The sequence below is a fragment of the Parastagonospora nodorum genome (assembly GCF_000146915.1).
Source record: "Parastagonospora nodorum SN15 chromosome Unknown scaffold_2, whole genome shotgun sequence".
In the NCBI taxonomy this organism is placed as follows: Eukaryota; Fungi; Ascomycota; class Dothideomycetes; order Pleosporales; family Phaeosphaeriaceae; genus Parastagonospora; species Parastagonospora nodorum.
Genome location: NW_001884550.1, coordinates 498,109 through 517,612, shown reverse-complemented (window position 1 = coordinate 517,612; position 19,504 = coordinate 498,109). Strand labels below are relative to the sequence as shown.

The window sequence follows — 19,504 nt, the reverse complement described above, 5'->3', positions numbered from 1 at the left end:
CGCGACGTAGCCAGATTTCCCCGTCTACTCGATTGCGGCGGTGATTTGGGTGAGAAGTGAGGGATTTTTGTCTTATGGTAAAAAGGATAAAAGGGTGTTAGTGAGGTATTTTTAGGCGTGCTCAGAGAGAAACTCCATTTCTAGATACACTGTGATGGAATGATGCATACATGTCCACGAACCTCTCCGATGAACTCGTCTCTTACGTTGCGGTTGCGGGAGAAGTGAGGTTTAGCAGCTTCGAACTATTTCACGTGCAAAAAGAAAAACTGTAAATTAAGCCTGCTATAGAAAGCTCTTCCCTACATCTGTCTTCAGAAAATTTAGTAAAAGACTTCCTAGCCGAGAGACGAACAAATCGTCGCCTTTGCAACAAGAGCAGAAATGACATAACAGCTGGAGAACGGATGAGCAAGCATGCTGTAATCTTCCCTGATCCATGATTTGACGGCTCTATGATATTGTAACTCGTGCACCTCAGCAAAACCTCACAAATCTAGCGTCTTGGCACACACTTCTCCCCTCATTGGCTCACAAATCCTGTCCTTCACGCCGTCCTAACATACACCATGGCCGAATCAGAAACACAAGGCGCAGATTACGAAGCCGAGCATGTGCACTCCGTGTACGAAGAGATAGCTTCACATTTCTCTTCCACTCGCTATAAGGTGTGCGTCCACCCCGCATATTGCCAATCTTCCACCCGGCTAACCCAATCTAGCCATGGCCTATAGTCGAGCGTTTCTTGCAAGAACAGAGAGATGGAGCAGTCGGTGCGGATGTGGGATGTGGGAATGGGAAATATCTTGCGGTGAATAAGAAGGTGTTTATCGTTGGGTCTGATCGGTGAGTTCACATGAGCAATCTATCCTCTGAACTGGGATTAAAGATGAATCTTGATATTGATATTCAAACAGTTCAACAAACCTAACCAAAATCGCCTCACACCACCACCCCCACTCCGCCATAGTAGCAGACACCCTCTCCCTCCCCCACCCGGCAGGAACCTTTGACTTTGCCATTTCCATAGCTGTAATCCATCACCTCTCGACCCCCGCCCGACGCATCGAGGCTGTAAAAGCTGTGCTGGAAATCTTACGCCAGCCATCAAATCTCACCGCCCAAGATGGCGGCAAAGCACTCATCTACGTATGGGCGCTGGAGCAAAAAGACAGTCGCAGGGGCTGGGATGAGGGGCATGAGCAGGACGTTATGGTGCCGTGGGTTTTGAAACAGAAGAAGGAGAAGAAGGGTAGGCAGAGGAAAGGAGAGGTTGCTAAGAGTGAAGAGGTGGATGGGCAAGGAGAGGAGGGTGGGGATAAGACGTTCTTGAGATATTATCACTTGTATAGGAAGGGGGAGCTTGAGGATGATGTCAGAGAGGCTGGAGGGGTGGTGGTGGAGTCGGGGTATGAAAAGGATAATTGGTGGGCTATTGTGACTAGGTAGCCATCTGTGATTCCTACTCTACTTGACCTCTGCAACGCCGAGTCCTCTCAGGCTTCGGATGATGATCGAATGCACTCTATCAGGTGGTACAATAGTACATGGCCCTTGTGTGTTGTGATTTTGCGCAGGTCATGTCCGGTTATGTCGAAGCCATCCAGCTAATTGCACTGGTGCTAGGTCTAGTGGAAATTCATGAATCATGAGCATGAATCGCAGTGCGTTTAGTCACGTGCACAACGTCGTAACGTGCGGTTCCAGGCGCCTTCAACGTGCGCAAAGTAAGTTTACCGTGTACGACACTACACTCCCGTTACCATGCGAACGATCATCATCGTCGGCACTTGCTTCTAGCTGACCAGATCTACCGGCAAGGCATGCTTGCTTTCGGTTAGGGAGAAGAGAAGCCAGTAGAACCCTGCTGCGCCAGCCACAAGGACGATGTAGTACGCCACAGTCCACAGGGGCCCCTTGCCTTGATATGCCGGCACGCTCCTCTGCTCGTCATCTTTCTTGTCGACCGATGGAGGCCCAATTGGTACGCCCATCTCGACTCCGACGCGGCCGTAGAACCGAGGCAGACCCATCCAGTTGCAGAAGGTGTGCGCTAGTATGCAAGTGTAGACGTTGCCCGTGCGGAGGTATACGAAGGTCGCGAAGAAGCCGAACAGCGAGGTGTATGTGAATTGGAACAGGGAGCGCAGTATGGCGATGAACAGGGGCACCTCGGAGTGCGTGATACGGAACTCGTAGAGGTGGTGCAGATGTGCTATTCCAAAGTACAGTGGTGTCAGGAAGACGATTTGCTTGCCAGTGAAGTGGCCAAGTACATGCAGAGGCACGATGAACGAGCGCCAGACGAGCTCTTCACTGACCGGACCCTGGGCTGGTTAGAAACAATCGACATAGAGACTGAATCGACATACTACTATGTAGTTCCTATAACCAATCCAACTGCTCAGGGACTCGTAGACCCCTCGCAGCTTGATCCAGTCTGCCCATGCGCCGTCGACCACGCCGTGCTCGAAGATCGGACCGGCAAAGAGGATAATCACTAGAAGCATTGTCTGGGCGGTATCGAAGAGGGACACAGGCCAGAGTCCGAGTAGCTTGAAGATCTCGCGCAGGGGTACATCATGTTCGTAGAGCACGTAGACGGTAAGGATGGAGCACACAATGGTAGAGAAGGTCACGGCCCGTGTCCTGGCGCGTATCGAGGACGGCGCATCGCGAGTGAGCGTGGCCGACGGGCGCGTGGCCGACGAAAGGTAGAAGGGGATTACGTAGATGAACACAAAAGCAGCCTGTAGATTTGTGTGTTAGCATGCACTTCAAGGTGTTGTGGTATTTTTGGATGATAGGCTGGGAACAATAGCAGTGGTAGTGGGGCTAGGAGAGCTTGAAACTTACGGACAGCAGAGCTGCAGTGTTCGAAGAGATGGCCGGCGCTTTGGGTGCTGACAAGACGTTAGATTTCATCGTCGTGCTTGGACAGAACGCAGAGCCTAGTCGACCGTGGATGTTGTGCGGGGTGGGTCGCAGGCGTCAAAAAGGGTGGGCTTGCGGTGAAAGAGGTCATAGGCCAATGATTCGCGACATACCACCGTGCATCAGAGCGTCCAGAGCGGCTCTCCAGCCCTTGATAGGCGGTGCCATGAAGTCGTTACAGACGCGCAGTAGCACTCGTCAAGAAGCGCGTGCTGCTATAGCGGGCGATGGCAACGTCAGGGCATGGGGTCATATACTCCCCTCAGGTTCGCCCAGCTCCTTCGCATCGTTCAATCGATACCGACGCTCTCCCAAAACAGCCGTGGAATCTGAATCTCCGACCGCCGACATCACGTGTATCGCTTCCAACTCGCGCCAGATCATCCCGTCGCGTACCCCTGCAACGCGCAGTGGCCAGCTTCAGACCCAGGAGGCAGAAGACCTGTCAACGGCCCGTGGCCATTCACACGTCACTACTGGCTCCCTAAAATAATTGCAATTTTATTATCCGTCCACTGATGCGACCCGCCTTTATCGCCTATCGATTAAGGAACCATCGTTCGTGCGCGCGAGGATATCCTGGGGTCCATCAGGAAGCCTACTGGGGCGGGTGTGAAGCTCATATTAGCTCAATTACAGTGCACGAGAGGGCGACGAAGCTCGAAATCATCCGTAACGGGATTGACTTGCACAAAAGACTGATCCGCGGCTCGTGCTACACCGCCGCCAGGGCTTAGCCGGCTATTGGACACCGCATAGCACCCTGCAGCGAACCTGCAGCTTGCATTCCCACGAACTTCTTTTGGTCGGAGCTCCTCCGCAGCGCTTTCTTCTCCTGGAACACGTCGCCCACTGTTCTTCTTCATCCTCTCTTTTTCGAAACTTCGACTCTCTTTAATGCCTTCGGGCGTCCACTCACTATTTCCTTGTACAGCTTCTAGTCGCTCATTGCCACGGCCCTGCTACGCGTTCTTTTCCCTTTTTTTTTTTCGTGTTCATATTCCTATCTATCATTAATGACCGGTTTCACCGTCTCCACACGCGTTCAACACCCCGGATAGGTCGCACCACATACCACCCACAAACATGTCTTCGGATCCCGCATCACATAAACGCACATCATCACGGCAAACCTCGCTGTCGTCGCCGTTCGAGCAAACTCCCAGATTTACACCGCCAACATCGAAGTCGCGAAACGCCTCGCCTGTCCGCAAGCCGCTCCACGACCGAACAAATTCGCAATCCAATCAATATTCTGGACCAACTATCCGCATAGTCGAAGATCCCGGCTCTGACATTTACTCAAAATACCCAGTCCCAAGCGAAGCCAGTCAGATTCTCCCGCCTCCTCGCAATGCGCCGGGCTATGGGTTTGAGAGACCCACATCTCGTGTTTCAAGTGGGAGCCAGGTTGCCAGTACCATTGCGAAATTCGAAGCAAGCAAGACACGCGTGCTCCAGCCACCGGCGCCCTTACAGATTGCGCGCAAAAAGAAGTTCAGACAGTCTGCGTCAACCAGCGCATCAGATGCAGACACCCTTGTCGCATCGTCATACACACCTTCGTCCTTAAGGTTCTCCCAGGGTAGCACACCTCCGACATCTCCTCCACCAGAGTTCACAGAGTTCGAGAAGGGTCTTGAAGTACTTGAAGAAGAACGACCTCTTGAGCGATCGACTATCCGTGCCGTTCCTCCTTCGTCAGCCGGTGGAGAGTCCCTCGAGAGCCGTGCACGCGCATTGAGTCCTAAGGCATCTGCTGCATCCTTTGCTTCAACGTCACCCGCCGCTTCGCTCAATGCAAATAGCAATGCCGAAGACCCGATCACTGTCGTCCAGCCGTTCCCAAAAGGTCACAAGCACGAGCCATCTTCCGAGTCCGCGAATTGGCAAATTGCGAACACTGGTGACGCTGACAGTCCGCAACCTGTACTGAAGACAAAAACCTCTGAAGCTTCCTTTGCCTTTTCTGATATTTCATACACCAGCATTGAACCAACACACTACAACATCCCATCGTCGCAGCCTTCGCCAACACTTCATGAAGCACGCACAGCAACATTCGCGAGCGGAGCCCGAATCACCTTTCCCCTTGTACAAGCGCCAGCGGCGAGCAGCCAGCGTGTCGACTCCGAGAACATACCTAATTTCGCATCCCGAATGCAAGACCGTTCGCTTGTGCACCAATGGAGCTCCCAGCTGTCAACGATACCCTCCGTCACCGAGCGCGATTCGCAATCGATTGCGCGCATTTCGAGGTCTTACACCAGGTCGCAGTCGCAAGAGAGTTTCAACGGCAACTTCAACGGCGGTCGTCGCCCAAGCTACCCGCGGCCGCGAGTGCTCAGTCTCGGCAGTGGACAGTCATCGGTTGACAATGTTTCTTCGGTCGACAATGTCTCTTCAGAGGGACAAATCGAGAACTCGGCATTGCCTCTTCCATTATTTTCGCCGGTACCACGACCCTCGAACGACGGCAGCGATGGAGGAGAACACCTCGACACCATCTCGCCGTTGCCCATCAGCGTCCCACTTCGGATGAAGACGTCGGGCTATCTGCGCAGACAACGCAGCAACAGTTCACTTTCGGATAGCGATTCGCGACCGGGCACAGCGCAATCTGACCTATCAACTTTTGTCCAGAACACAATTCCTGGATGGGCAAGGTATGCATGTTTTCAGTCTGGTCGCGAGTTTGCAACTAACGTTCGTGCAGAGTATATTACCGAAGGGGAGAAAGAGTCTCAATCGGCGCGCCAGCATCAGAGTCTTCGGAAAGCCTCCGACTGCCCACATCACATAGCGCTCGTTCGCAAACACCGTCCGACAGTAATTTCCCCTTCAGCATCTACCGACCGCGCAACCGACCGCGCAACCGAGCTTCACAAGCAGACACAATCGACCTCGAGGACGAAATCCATTCAGTCGAAGACGGCATCTACGCTCTTGGACCCCAAATGCAGCCTCTTAGCGGTTGGTCAACTCCACACCTACGGACCGACCGACGAGGGGGTGCTTCACGCTACAGCGCATGGAAAGCACCATCGCTTGACAGCGATCTTCACACCACACTTTTTGGCCGTCAAAACCGCCAAATCCTGCTCTTCTGCCTTGGCTTCATCTTTCCCTTCGGTAAGTCTCCACCCCGGATGTGACCCACATCATGCGCATGAACGTGTATATTAACGATGATTATCAGCATGGATGATCGCATCATTTCTGCCCCTTCCACTCGACCCGAACCATATCGAAGCACGGAGCCAGACAGACCTCGAGCAACAGTTCGCACGTAATATGGGAGCGATCGACGACAAGGCTTTCCAAAAAGCGACATGGTGGCGCAATCTCAATCGCATAATGTCCGCGATTGGGACCCTCCTCGTGAGTTCACAGCACCACCCCTAGACGGTGATCCTATATACTGACTTGATATAGATTGGAGTGATCATCGCATTAGCCATTCTCGTGTCGAGAATGTCGTAGCATTTGATTTACTTGATTCCGAAGGCACTGCGCCAACTCAACATCACATTTCTACCATCTATATCCTCCATCATCTACACCTCGTCTCATATTGACACCACATCATCCGCAATCATGCGAACCATTTCCTTTTCTTATGAATATTCACGACATCTACGTATGTTAATGTTTACCGGCGAACGTGTTACGACATGACACTCTGTACGATACGACTTTTCGTCTCTGTCTCACCGTCAAGTTACGCACTCGCCACGCCTGTACAACTCTTTCCTATCAAAGCTTCCTCGACCTTAGCGCATTGTGCACAGCATAGCTTTAGCGGGCGTTTCTTCTTTTACTTCTAGCATACTACCCGATTTGTTCATTTCGAATCTCGGGCCTTTGGAGAGACTGGCGGATTTGCAGATTGACCGCTTAGAAGGTCACCGGGACGATCTTAGAGTCAGTGCGTATGCCTGCTTGGACAACGATACGATGTTTGTAATTATAGTCATGCGGTACATCCTCGCCAACGATATGATGGGACGCGAATACAACGATTTACCTTCTAGTCTGTGCGTTTCTTGCTTCCCTGTCTGGTTGCGACTCGTGTGCCTGATCGCATTCATGCGATCGGAGGATTAAACGGCTTGCTATCATCAACTCGATAGCACGTCCTGGAGATCCCTACGTCTAGTGACGATCATGTACAGGCAATTTTCGAACGCAGACACATCTTCTCTCTACTGCCCACGAAGCGGTGCGGAATGGTGTTCCGCAACGTTGACCCAGATGCACACGCTGTACCTGCGACTCGCGCGGCCGACGAACATGCTTCTAGTTCATGCACCGAAGGCGGTTGTTAGAGGTTACGACGGGCTTTGCCTGGTCTGTCAATGTGGCTGGCACCTGTCGAAGATGAGGTGCACGTTCAGGATAAGGCACGTTCGTTTTGGAACGTGCAGCCCATGTCGAGACGAACACGGGGGTGTGCCTGAAGCGCGAAATGAGAGAGCCATAGCTCCCAGGGCTTGCGATCCCGACAACGAGGCTGCGCGATACCGAGGCTGCGGGCCTGAGTCCCTGAGTCGAAATGGGAACAGTCATAGTATTTCACTAATTGTACATGCAGCTGAGGCGGAGTCAGGCGTTTGTTCAGCATTCGTCAATATGAGTCGAACGCGTCCATATGCACGCCAAGCACTAGTCCTAAACGGGCAGCGGGGCGAGAATGACCTATGTCGGTCCCGTTTACAAAATGTCCCGCTTTCTCACAGTTTTCTCAGCAAACACAAGCACGTCTAGAACACGCGACAACCAACTCTCTACCCACTTTAACGTCTTCTACCCCTTCATACACTCAGCCAAAAAGTACTACCGAGACCACAATCATGGCTGTCCGCGCACAATTCGAGAATTCGAACGAGTAAGTGCTGAAGCTTCGCACGAGCTACGGAAGAAGAGAATTTGTACTAATCTATGGTCGCGCAGAGTTGGTGTCTTCTCAACACTCACAAACGCATATGCGATTGTCGCAGTCGGAGCTTCAGAGAACTTCTACAGGTATGTACATCTCCCATGCAGCGCCACCACCGCGCATGCGCCACGCAAGAAACACCTGGATACTAACATTTCCCCAGTGTCTTCGAAGCCGAGCTCCAAGACGTCATCCCCATCTGCCACGCCACAATCGCCGGAACGCGCATAGTCGGGCGCCTCACTGCAGGCAACAAGAAAGGCCTCCTCGTGCCCACCACCACAACCGACCAAGAACTGCAACACCTGCGAAACTCGATACCAGACAGCGTCAAGATCCAGAGGATAGAAGAGCGGTTATCCGCGCTCGGCAACGTAATATGTTGCAACGACCATGTCGCCCTTGTACATCCGGATATCGAGCGCGAGACGGAGGAGATAATAGCAGATGCGCTGGGCGTCGAGGTGTTCAGGCAGACGATTGCGGACAATGTGCTCACGGGTAGCTATATGGCGCTGAGCAATCAGGGCGGCATTGTGCATCCCAAGACGAGCATTCAGGACCAGGACGAGCTGTCGAGTTTGCTGCAGGTGCCGCTGGTAGCGGGTAGCGTGAACCGTGGAAGCGCAGTTGTGGGTGCTGGTATGGTCGTCAACGACTGGATGGCTGTCACTGGTATGTTTTCGACGTTGATGTATCGAGCGGTGGAATGCTAATGTTATTTGCAGGTCTCGACACAACTGCAACCGAACTCTCGGTCGTGGAGTCTGTCTTCAGGCTCGGCGAGGGCAACGGACCCAGCAACATCAACACCACGCACAAGGACGCCATGGTTGAGTCTTTCTACTAGACCATCTTGGTTGGCGTGGAGATGCGCAATCTTGCATTTACGGCTTCAACTGGATTGGCAACTGAAGTGGAATAAGATGAAGAAGGTGTGTCGAGAGAGGCCACGACGGCACAGTATGGCATTAAAAAGCATGATACTACGGCGCCAGGGACTATTGTTTCCTCACATGAGGAACTGAATGATACCATGATTTTCGCGCAATGTCTTATCTTGCTCAAATGTGATATTTTACTGGTGTTTGGTTGCGTCACTGAATGCAGGCGCTGCTCATAAGTTGTCGAAGAGCTACCAACTACAACTACCACTGATATCAGGTCGTGTGACAGAGTTCCAGGTCTACTGTTGCTTGTAGTGTGGATCTACCCGAAGCGTATGCAGGTGCATTCACATATCTCGCATATCTGATAGGGCTGAAGGCGGTGAGCATGATTCTGCCGAGGCGAGGCAACATCGCCCAAGAAAGTCGCTTTGCGCCAACCACCACTCACGGCGCCACCACGCCAACTTACCCTCGCTCATAGAAGATAGAAAAGGCTTGATGTATTCTTCACCCTGAACTTCGCTCGATACTGCCCTCGGGCTCGCCATCTCGCTTCACTACCTCCACTCGACGCCCCCAACCCCACAGCCAATACACCACCATGTCCGCCTCGTCGAACTCGCAAGCGCTCACAAAGCGCGATGCCTCCTCCGCGCTCATGGCGCCGCCTCCTAAGCCCAAAAGAATCAAGCGCCCAACGACTGTCCTAGACGAGGACACTTATGTCTCCGCCGTTTCGCACATTATCCGCCGCGACTTCTTCCCTGGTTTGGCAGAAGCAGATGCCCAACGCGAGTACTTGAACGCCGTGGAGAGCAAGGACAAGTCATGGATACGCGAGGCCGGGAAGAAGCTCACACAAGCCATGACGCCTCTATCAAGTGGTCGAAGAAGAGTCTCGGAGCGCACGCGATTCGACAGACCCGGTGGTAGCACAGATCGCACACCAAGTGTCTGGGGCGCAGATACGCCCCTCAGTATTGCTCCGTCCGAAGCTGGCGGAGAAGAAGAAGGCCTCGGAAAGCTAGACAACGTCGACCTCAACATGAGCCTCGGCGCCTTCCAAGCCAAATACACGAGCGAAGACCAAGAAAGCTTCAGCCAAATCATCGACGCGCAAAACGAGAAGAAATTTGCCAAAAGCGCCTGGCTCCGCGACGGTAACATGTACGCCTCCAAGCAACGCATTGCACAGCACAAAGTCCTCCAAGCCCGCGCCGCCGCAAATGAATCGAAAGAACTCGTCCGCCCCAGCGCAAACCTCGATGACCGCCCCGCCGCGCCCACGGGCACCAAACACACAGCCTTCAACTCCCTCATGTTTGCCCCCGACAGCGTCGAATCATGGGCGCCGACCCGCGCCCAGGCCGCGGAATCCGCCTCCCTCGCTCCCCAGAAACAAGTCCTGTACAACAACACCCGCCTGCCTGCGCCTGAACCCGAGCCCCCGCGGCCCTCAAGCCCAACCTCTATCCTCCATCCGCGCCGCCGTGTCTGGGAAATCCGCGCCTGAATCCCAGCGAGGCAGGCTACACAGGCAGCGAAACGCCCCGGGATTAAAGGATACGCATTCGTCGACGCCCATCCCCCTTCTGACGACGATGACGACGCACCCACCGACCTGCTCGCGCGCTATGGCGTCGATGGGAGCAAAGCTACGCCCTTCACCATCAACGAGGCCAGCCAGAGGGAGAAAATGCACCACAAGATGGTGGAGAAAATCGGCGCGAGTCGCGCGGATAAGAATCCTGTGGCCTCGGGCAAGGGCTTGGGTATCTTCACGTCGGAGACACCGAGGTTTTTGTCGGCGCCGACGCCGAGGGGGGGAGGGTTGGCTGGGGGAATGACGCCGGGGCGGAAGGCCAAGGGCGATTTGACGCCCGCGGCGCAGAGGTTATTTGAGCGGGTGGGCGGGGGGACGCCGAGGGGGAATCGGGCTGGAGGGTTTGGGGGAGCGAAAGGGGGGAGTGGGAGTGCGTTGGGGAGTGAGTGGACGCCTACGAGTCGGACGAAGAGGAAGGCTTGAAGTTTTAGATCAGATGGGAAAGGGTCTGCGTCGAAGTGCTCGACCAGATGTTTGAGTTAGCATAAGTGATACCCAGTTCAACACATTCAATATCCCCTATTCATATCACGCGGAACACTCCCAGAGTTACATGTGAACAAACGTAATTGTACATATTAGCAATGATACTCAAAAACTACACTATAGCAAGAACTCTGTGTCCGAAGACATGATGCAGAACCAAAATCCCCAAGCATCCGCCCGTGGTATCTGGAAGAAGAACAGGGAAACAATCAAACAAACAGGCAATTGCCCATGCCACGCTATGCAACTCCAATGCTGGGGGAAAAACAGTCAGACTATCCAAGTCTCTGAAATGATAGCAATAACAAAGGGGGGAGATCAAGATGTGAACGGATGACCAACAACTTCTCTCTCAGAACCTCGGCATGAAGCTATTTTCCAATACGTGAGCTCTAAGTCTCCTTCCTCGGTCCTTTCGGCCCTTGATAAGTCCTAAACTGCGTGCCTGGAGCATGCCAGCTTCTATATTGTCTTCTCGGTCTCGGCTGCGGCTCCGGTCGCTCACTAGGCCGGGTTTCTTGTCCACGCTGAGGCTCATACTGCTGCTGTTGTGGCGGCGGGCCTTGCGGTGTCGAATATGCCGACTGTGGTGGCGGTGGTAGAGACGGAGCTTGTTGACCATGATAAGCCATGTGTGGCGCAAAACTAGGTGGGGGCGCCATGCTCGCGGGAAGAATTGTTTGACCGCCGTATTGTTGGATCTTAGGCGGTTGGTAAGGAGCGAGATGTGGCGGTGGAGGAGGTGGTGCTTGGAATGAGCCCGGGGGTGGGACATAGCCACCTTGGTATGGTGGTTGGTAATGCGGGTATTGTGATGATGGTGGGCCGAGCGGAGGAGCGTGCGAGCTCGGTGGGTAACTAGGTGATGTGGGCGGATATGAAGATCGAGGTGGTGCAGGATCATAGTGCGCGAAACGGAAGTTGACTGGTGGTGGTGGACCAGGTGGTTTCGGAGGTAGAGGTAATGAGCCTGGCGGTAGAGTGTATGGACTCTGGTGTGCTGACGACGCCGATGATGTATGGTTGTGCTCACTCTGATGAGGCTGAGGTGGGTTGCTGTAGGGCGATTGGCTGGGCTGCTGCGGCGCTTGCGAACCACTCATGCGTCTGTCCTGGTCCCAACGTGGCGGTCCGTGATCCTGGGACTCTCTTCGAGCAGACGTAGGATACAAAGGTGCAGCACTAGACGATGTACTATAAAGACCCGCCGAGGGACGTGTTGGGTCGTAGCCAGCAACCTCTTGTCGGTCTTGGGCAGCTTGCATGCTCGACACGCGTGGCAAGAATGAGGGTCCACTGGCCCGGTACTGAGACCGATCAGGAGGTTCCCTTCCATGTTCGCGAGCCTTTCTATCAAGCAACTCCCGAATCTTCTGCAGGGGATCTTTCCTACGAGGCGCTTCTTCCGGTTCTCGTGCGGGTGCAGCACTCTGCCACGACCGAGGTTGGTGATTCGCGTGTGGTGAGGGAGGTTCACTGGGCCTTCCTCCAAGAGCGTCCATGAGAGCCTGATCAACCGGCTGGTCATTGTCAACAGCTGCGTCTAAATTGGGTGCAGTGTCATGCGAAGGGGTATTATGTTGACTGACTGCAGATGCGCGCATTGTAGGAGTACTAGGCTCTTGTTGCGTGGTTTGTGGCGCCTGCGACTCTCTTGAGCGGAACATGGGTACATCCTGATCGTTGTTCAGAATGTCCATGATTCTGTGCGTAGATACTCGTGCTGGTAATGCATCTCTGGAAACTATAGGTAAGCCATTTGACTCTGAATGAGACTTTTGTAGAGATGGCTGCACAGAGGCTGGGCTAGCCTTGATCGGACTGCTATGCGCAGCCTGTGAATATTGAGGCATTGGCAATGGCGCTTCAAGTGGTGACATCTGTCTGGTGAGCTCATGGGTCACGGGCGGAGTCGCGGCTCGTGGAGGCTCGGGCTCGTCGAATTGATCGTCAAGCTGAGGCTGCTCATCTGCATACGACATGTCCCGATTAGCGTCGTCGTGTGTCTGCTGTGTGGACAATTCCGCAAGCATCATGAGATCTACAGCGTGGGCATTGGGTATCACCTGGACCGGTGCTACCTCTGTGCGTTCCTGAGGCATGGGCGTGGGTGTTCGTTCCAGTTCAACCGCAGCATCGACCATACTCATGAGGTTGTGATGAGCGATTGCTTGGTCGCGGTCAGGACCAGCAAATCGGGCAAAGCCGCCGCTGGCTTCTTCGATCGAGTCGTCTGCGTCCTCGTCTTTAGCGACGAAAGCTTCTCTGGCCAGAGCAAACCGTCTTCGTCGCGCATCATCTTCAAGCTCTCTGTCGGCTTCGACGTATGCTCTGCTACGTGAAGCATACTTTGAACCAATACGGTCTTCAACATCATGGTGTGCCTCATCTGTGTATGTGGGTGGGAGAATGTTGTCCTACAATTATAAGCTTGCGTCAAGTCAGGGCCATAAGGTGTACATACCTCATCGTCGGTTGCGTCTGCATCCTCGCCCTTCATCTCTCGCTCGATTTGCTTCATACGGAAGTAGCACTGCAGTAAGAAATCGTCTTGCAAATCATGGAACCGGTTCTTGCCTAGTCAGTTGTGTTGTTTACCCCAGGAAGTCATTGACTTACGATGTATTGCTCTTTTTGGATATGCTCTTCTGCGATGCGCACGCGCTCTGATTGCTCCATACGATAAGTGCGCACTGCATGGATCTGGTTTACACGACCATTCCTGCGCTCGTCCAATTGCGCCATGAGTGGTCTGTATTCTGGACATTGCGTATGAAAATTTTGGTCCTTTTGCAGATTGCTAAGTGTTCGTTTCGACAATTCCTCGAGAATTGACTTCTGGACTTTTGCGAGGCTGCGATAGTCCATCTTGAGTTTGAGCTGGCGGCGCAGATCGGTCTCGATGTTGATGTCCGGATGCGGTTGGCGTCGACGTCCGGGCAGCCGCCTGCCGGTTTTGGCAGGGGCATCACCATTAGTCGGCAGCACATTTTGAAGGCTTTGATTTCCATCAACATCTGGAAGCTGTTCAGGTGAATTCGGCGCGGTACTCGCATCGGTCAACTCAGGAGGTTGATCCGCAGATTCTGCAGGGGTTCCGGCTGCAGTTTTGCGCTTTTTCCTGCGCGGTTGTTGCTCGGAGAGATCGCTTTGGTTTCGGGTAAGACCATTACTGGGGCGCGTCTTGAGGGTATTACTAGACTGCGTCGAATCTGATGCGCGTCTTTTCTTGCCAGCTGTTCTTGTTGGCGCGGTTGTCGCGACAGTGATAGAGTCGTTCATGAATGCTTTGTTGTTAGAAGAGCCATTGGACATGGGCGAACCAGAATCCTTGGCTGGTCCTTCATCTTCAGAGTCGGATGGTGCATCCTGGAGTTGCGCAACATCATCGAGCGAGCTGCGACGGCTGCCAGAGTTTGCGCTTGATGCCGCCGACGCAGTCTTCGCGCCGCGTCTTGTTGTCATAGAGAATGGTGGTAGATGCGACGTTCTTCCACCAAGGCTGTTGCGACGAACCTGCCCCGGCCTACTAGTGCCCGGACCCTCGCTAGCCGTATGTGCTATGCCAAGGTCGTTAGTAAAGAATATGCTGCGAACACATGGTCGCTTGAGATGTTGATGCGAGAGCGTGCAAACTTACGCGGCTTCTTTGGGGGCAGGATGGATGCTGCCTTGGCTGCTTTGTTCTTGCGTTTCGGCGGCATTGTTGTGTCGGCAGGTGCGACTGCGAGCACTAGCCGTCAACTCCTGAGTGTACACGATGCACTATTGATACTTTCAACTGTTGCTGGTCAGCACATATTCAGCGTATGGAGATAAACAGGCCAGTCCCAATGATCATACACACTTGGCTGGCAAGCAAAGGTTGTTCGGAGAACGCAGGACTCTCTTGAAGGGTATGACTTACCGTACAATGGTTAGATAGAAAGATAGACCCGATGCAAATTCTGTATCGCCTCGCGAATGGGACGCCTTATTACGGACGACCGTAGTAATGTCCTGAAGGAAAGAGTGCTTTGGTGCTGTTCAGGCTGTAAGCAGGAAATGTCAGCCGTTGAAGGAAACAGGTGTTGAGAAAATTGCAACGAGTTGGGCAATCAAGACTAAGGTTTCCATAATTTTGAAAATTCCAATAGGATTTAGCTCCGGTGAGAGTGATTGTGCGTATACGAATGGTGAATGTGAGCGTACCTGGCCAAATACCGTAGCACAATGACTTGTTCAAGCAAGTTGCGGACAGTCAGAGCGCACGGTTCAAGAGTCTCATCGCCCGTGAGATGGCTCTAATCAAGTGGTGAATTTCTCAGATGGTTCCAATAAGTGACCTTCTTGTCGCAGTAAATTTGCCAAATGGCCACCCGGGCAAGGAAATGGTCGCGTGGCGCGATTGGGAGAACAAGATATGGCGAGTGCGCAGTCGCGACTTGCGATAGATATGAAGCGCAGCGGAAGTTGATCTCGTGAAGCAAGTTTCGAGAGATGCCGATGGCGTGGCAGTCCGTGATAGCCCTGAGAGATGGTGGTGTCGCTGAGCACTTGGAATCCAGCATGCGCCGGATCGGCCTAGGCCTAAACTGGTAACAGTACAGGGATTGTGTCTGACCAACCACGGCGCTTATATCTTGAAGACCAACACGATGCTACAGAGAGTTTTCACGGGGAATACCTGTATGAATATGTAGTGAATGTTTTCATCTGGACGTAGTAACCGTGGATGCAATCCGCCTGCTGGCGGTTTGGCAACCTTGGTACGTTGGCAGCTTCTGCATGCTCCAACCAAACAGGGTAAGCTACGCAAGCTAAAATTGCGCCTCACATCATCTTCAGCCTTCACGAAATGCACCAAAAATCACAAGCAATACAGATTGAGTCCAGTACGCCTCACAATTCGTTGCACCAACACGAGCGTATAGCCGGAATCACATATATAGCTGTTTCTAGAGCATCTGCTTCAAAGAGAGTTTGCCTCAGCCATGTTTCAGGACACAGCGCGTCATCGCGGCCGCTACCGTAGCGGGAATGGAACGATCTGCCGCACCTCCTTTTGCAGCCCTTTCCGCAAATTCCGGCAACATGTCCAAAGGGTGATGTTCCTGTAACGATAAGTCAAGACCGAAAGGGGCGCGTGAGGCTGAGCACGATGCATGAACAGCATACGCAGGACTTTTGACTCAGTCTCAATGCCTCTTACGGAGATTGGTGGGCCTGTCCTGACAGTGTCAGCAGTGAGCATATTGGGTGGTAATTTCGAGAAGCTGGGGAGCGTTAGTTCTTGGGGGCAATCTACGTGACACTCCTGCTATCCGGCAAGTTATTCCACCCTTACCTACGTCCTGGCCGAGTACTATCCGATGTCTGAAGTACCTAACATGAGAGCTCGGAAGACGCATGCTGTGAAGCGGAAACAAGTCATCCTGTGAACCAATATCAAGGGACACTGTGTGAACTAAAACTGTTGAAAACTCCCTCAATCACACCAGTACTCATCCTGCAGAAAGCTGTCGGCTTCAAGTCGCTGAGAATCGGATCGCACTCGAACTATGGATTTGCGCATCACTGTATAGACATGTGACTTCTCATAGCGCTCCAGTGAGAAGGCAGTACAATCTGTAAACACTGGCTAGAAGTAGTCCATCTATGCAAATAATCGCAAAGTGAGCTGTGGAGTTCGATAACAAGTCGCAACATACCTGCATAGCCATGCCAGCAATGAACACCTCACGCAACCGCTCTACCCTTCACGTTGCTTCGACAACACCATACAACCGTCTCATCAACCCTTCGCACTCCCAAAATCCAACCTCACAATCTCCACTTCCGACAAACTTCGCGCAATACCTTTCAAGAGTACGTACCACACCAACGTCACCGCCACATATCATCCCCACAGTACAGACTCAAAACATTACTCCGCGCAACCACCAGCCTTACGAACCCATCGCACCTAGCAACCCAACTCTATCTCCCCCATCCATGACAGCCTCGCGCAAATGAACAGCACACCATCACGACATTAGCACACCGTCCCAGCCCCACGGTCCACCACGCTCCCACCCGCAATCACCAAAGCATGATTCTCGCATCTCCCGTCTTATCGCCGCGCCCGTTTCCCGGGCGAATGACTGATTTTTGGAAATGAGGCGCGCGCGCAGAAGCTTCCATCCCTTCCACGCGTGTTGCAGGGATGTGGCTGTCAACTCCAAAGGCCCGGTTTCTAACGCTACAGTTGCGGTGCTAAGTACGCGAAAGGTTATGCAGAGAGGGAACGCAAGAATTGGGTTTTGACGGGCTGTCGTTCATGGCCGCGGGATCGGCTTAAGGGTTGAGGGTGGCGGAAAATCAATTGTGTGGTTGCGATGGCGTATATTTGAGTTTATTGGGGACGTTTTTGGTGAGGACGTCAAGTGCGGGGGACGGCGAGGTGAAAGGCTACTTGGGAAGATCGTCAAAAATGCACCAGGGTATTCGTAGACAGGAATGTATGTATGATAGATATGGTTTATAGATTGACAGTACATTTCTACGGCATAATTCGTATCCGGTTCCTTCTTCTAAGATGGGATTAGACAAAAAAAAAGATACTACGCAACTAGGATTATGATGTCTTCTTTTGAGACGAAAATCAGAGCCGCACAGGCCAGGTATCTTCCGCGCACGCTTTGCCAAATACACTAAAAGAAAGCTCGATCGAGCCGCTGAAGGCGAGAGCTGATGACTGAAAAGAAAAGGAAAGGAGATATAGCAACGCCCCTCTATGTGCATAACGGATGCAGATCGTGTCACATGAAGCATATGATATAGGAAAGGTCGTACGAATGGCGAAAGAAATCGTTATGAAGTGCGTGATCACCGGTCTGGCGAGTATTGGAGCGGAACTCTTCGACCACCGCTGATACTCAGACTACTGCGCGGCGAGGAGTTTAGAACGTAGTCTGGGATCGGAGGTGTGAGTTCCCTGCTGATGGGGCTGGGGGTCCGCGACGATGCGTGCGGGCTTGATGGTCTGCCACGAGTCTTGGGCTCGCGAGCCTGACTCAAGTGGGAATTCGATCTTATGCGGTTGATAGACCTTGTCGGACATGTAATCGCTTGGGTTGCGAAAGGGCTGGCAAGAATGTTGGTGCCGGGCGTAGCTTCTGGTGCTGGAATGGGACTTTCCGATCGGAAAAGCGTGATGAATATGTGCTTCGCTGTTTGCTGGGCTCGATGGTCGTGAATAATCGTGCATCATCCTTGGTGGCGGGGCCAACTCTTCAACGTCCTCCTCAAGTTCCGAGTTGAAAGGACCCTCAAGGGAATAGGCAGGTGTCGTTGGTCGGCTGCCAGGGATGGGGTCCAAGGCTGTGCGTCGTGATGATACAGACTGCATTACTGCATCACGAGCCTGCAGGCTCACGCTACTTGTGTCCCAGCTATCGAACCCATCAGAGTGAGGAACGTGGTCAAATGACTCAGCTTGAGAGTGAATGCTTGCATCGCGCGTGAGTGAAGTCCTGCCGATGAGTGTAGTTCGAGAAGTTGCTGGACGCACAACATGGCGCATAGAGTCCCTGAAAGACTTCAGAGACTGAGAAGATCCTGCAGAGTATGTAGGCGAGTGCATCGTATCCGCAAGGGACGATGGCTGGTTGGATTTCATCAAGAACCGGTTGCTGCGAAGGTCGGACATGATTGAGTCTCGAGGGCCAGAGGTCGTGATCGCATGAAGCTTGGGTGCTGTTGGACTCCAGAAAGCCGAAGTGTATAGGACGATTTGGCTGGCGCAGGAGACAGCCCAAAGAGCAATGTGTGCCACAACATGACGAGTCCAGTCTGACACAGGGCCCCTTGAAGAAGTCTGGACCTCTTCCCATTGGGACTTGATCATGACAAGTAGCGCAAGCCCGACAATAAGAGCGGCCCCGCATAAGAAGACGTAGAGCGAGGTCAGGGCTCTGTTGTGAGTAGTACTCTGGGCTGATGCACTTCTTGGTCGCACACTTTGATATGTGTATAGACCAATGCAGCAGACTGAGACCACATCAAGAGCACTCGAAGCTGCTGCAACTTGGAGGAGCGAACTGTGTGCAACAGAAAAAGATGTTGCCTCTAGGATGGCTAAGACGGTTTCCGCGATAGTACTAGAGCTGGCTATGACCCCAACCAAGGAAAGATAAAATTTGCGTGACTGGAACATTATGGGAGAGAAAGGCGGTTCCGGCAAGCGAAGAGAGGCCCGCGGACCGTCGTTTGATGTAGGTTGAAGACGATGCTTGCTCGGATAACGTGTCGAAAGACGGTGTGATATAAATGGGATGGCGTCCTGCGGGCAGACGGTATTATAATTGTGCGAGCATTAACAGAATAGCTTGGCAAGCAGTGGGATCCGACTCGCAGCAGATCCAAAACTTGTGGATGTGACTGACTTAACAGTTGGGACTGGGGACGGAGCGGAAGCGGTGCTTTGAACACAGCTGAAACGATGGTTTGTACCCACAAGGTTGCTGTGGAAAGTCGCGGGGTAGGATCAACAACGCGTCTGAGGAACGAAATAAAATGATGAGCCGATTGTATAGGTGGAGGCCCTATAGTTGAACGCGGCTGGCAGGACGCGGAGGCTCGATGCGGATAGCGTACCGTTTAACGAGGCGTGGCTGCGGTAGGCGAGTGGAG

The 19,504-nt window shown here is 53.0% G+C and overlaps 9 protein-coding genes across 9 annotated transcripts; 5 read left to right on the top strand and 4 right to left on the bottom strand.

Moving 5' to 3' along the window:
- Positions 1-569: 569 nt before the first annotated feature.
- On the top strand, positions 570-1,579 carry SNOG_01346 (hypothetical protein; the record flags this gene model as incomplete). The annotated part of the gene is made up of 3 exons (XM_001791936.1): positions 570-668; positions 722-846; positions 918-1,579. The coding sequence occupies 3 exons, from the start codon at positions 570-572 to the stop codon at positions 1,447-1,449; spliced, it is 756 nt and encodes a 251-aa protein (XP_001791988.1). The 3' UTR covers positions 1,450-1,579.
- Positions 1,580-1,606: 27 nt separating this feature from the next.
- Positions 1,607-3,102, bottom strand: SNOG_01345 (hypothetical protein; the record flags this gene model as incomplete). The annotated part of the gene is made up of 3 exons (XM_001791935.1): positions 1,607-2,327; positions 2,373-2,752; positions 3,048-3,102. 3 exons carry the CDS (start codon positions 3,100-3,102, stop codon positions 1,797-1,799), a joined length of 966 nt encoding a protein of 321 aa, XP_001791987.1. The 3' UTR covers positions 1,607-1,796.
- A 918-nt stretch (positions 3,103-4,020) lies between these two features.
- SNOG_01344 (hypothetical protein) lies at positions 4,021-6,339 on the top strand (the record flags this gene model as incomplete). The annotated part of the gene is made up of 2 exons (XM_001791934.1): positions 4,021-6,066; positions 6,199-6,339. 2 exons carry the CDS (start codon positions 4,021-4,023, stop codon positions 6,337-6,339), a joined length of 2,187 nt encoding a protein of 728 aa, XP_001791986.1.
- A 1,448-nt stretch (positions 6,340-7,787) lies between these two features.
- SNOG_01343 (hypothetical protein) lies at positions 7,788-8,919 on the top strand (the record flags this gene model as incomplete). The annotated part of the gene is made up of 4 exons (XM_001791933.1): positions 7,788-7,822; positions 7,888-7,959; positions 8,037-8,548; positions 8,602-8,919. The coding sequence occupies 4 exons, from the start codon at positions 7,788-7,790 to the stop codon at positions 8,721-8,723; spliced, it is 741 nt and encodes a 246-aa protein (XP_001791985.1). The 3' UTR covers positions 8,724-8,919.
- Positions 8,920-9,059: 140 nt separating this feature from the next.
- Positions 9,060-9,311, bottom strand: SNOG_01342 (hypothetical protein; the record flags this gene model as incomplete). The annotated part of the gene is made up of 2 exons (XM_001791932.1): positions 9,060-9,082; positions 9,233-9,311. The coding sequence occupies 2 exons, from the start codon at positions 9,309-9,311 to the stop codon at positions 9,060-9,062; spliced, it is 102 nt and encodes a 33-aa protein (XP_001791984.1).
- A 53-nt stretch (positions 9,312-9,364) lies between these two features.
- SNOG_01341 (hypothetical protein) lies at positions 9,365-10,789 on the top strand (the record flags this gene model as incomplete). The annotated part of the gene is made up of 2 exons (XM_001791931.1): positions 9,365-10,255; positions 10,301-10,789. The coding sequence occupies 2 exons, from the start codon at positions 9,365-9,367 to the stop codon at positions 10,787-10,789; spliced, it is 1,380 nt and encodes a 459-aa protein (XP_001791983.1).
- Positions 10,790-11,244: 455 nt separating this feature from the next.
- Positions 11,245-14,317, bottom strand: SNOG_01340 (hypothetical protein; the record flags this gene model as incomplete). The annotated part of the gene is made up of 3 exons (XM_001791930.1): positions 11,245-13,269; positions 13,317-13,385; positions 13,472-14,317. The coding sequence occupies 3 exons, from the start codon at positions 14,315-14,317 to the stop codon at positions 11,245-11,247; spliced, it is 2,940 nt and encodes a 979-aa protein (XP_001791982.1).
- Positions 14,318-16,552: 2,235 nt separating this feature from the next.
- SNOG_01339 (hypothetical protein) lies at positions 16,553-16,978 on the top strand (the record flags this gene model as incomplete). The annotated part of the gene is made up of 2 exons (XM_001791929.1): positions 16,553-16,699; positions 16,883-16,978. 2 exons carry the CDS (start codon positions 16,553-16,555, stop codon positions 16,976-16,978), a joined length of 243 nt encoding a protein of 80 aa, XP_001791981.1.
- A 775-nt stretch (positions 16,979-17,753) lies between these two features.
- Positions 17,754-18,719, bottom strand: SNOG_01338 (hypothetical protein; the record flags this gene model as incomplete). The annotated part of the gene is made up of 1 exon (XM_001791928.1): positions 17,754-18,719. One exon carries the CDS (start codon positions 18,717-18,719, stop codon positions 17,754-17,756), a length of 966 nt encoding a protein of 321 aa, XP_001791980.1.
- Positions 18,720-19,504: the final 785 nt, after the last annotated feature.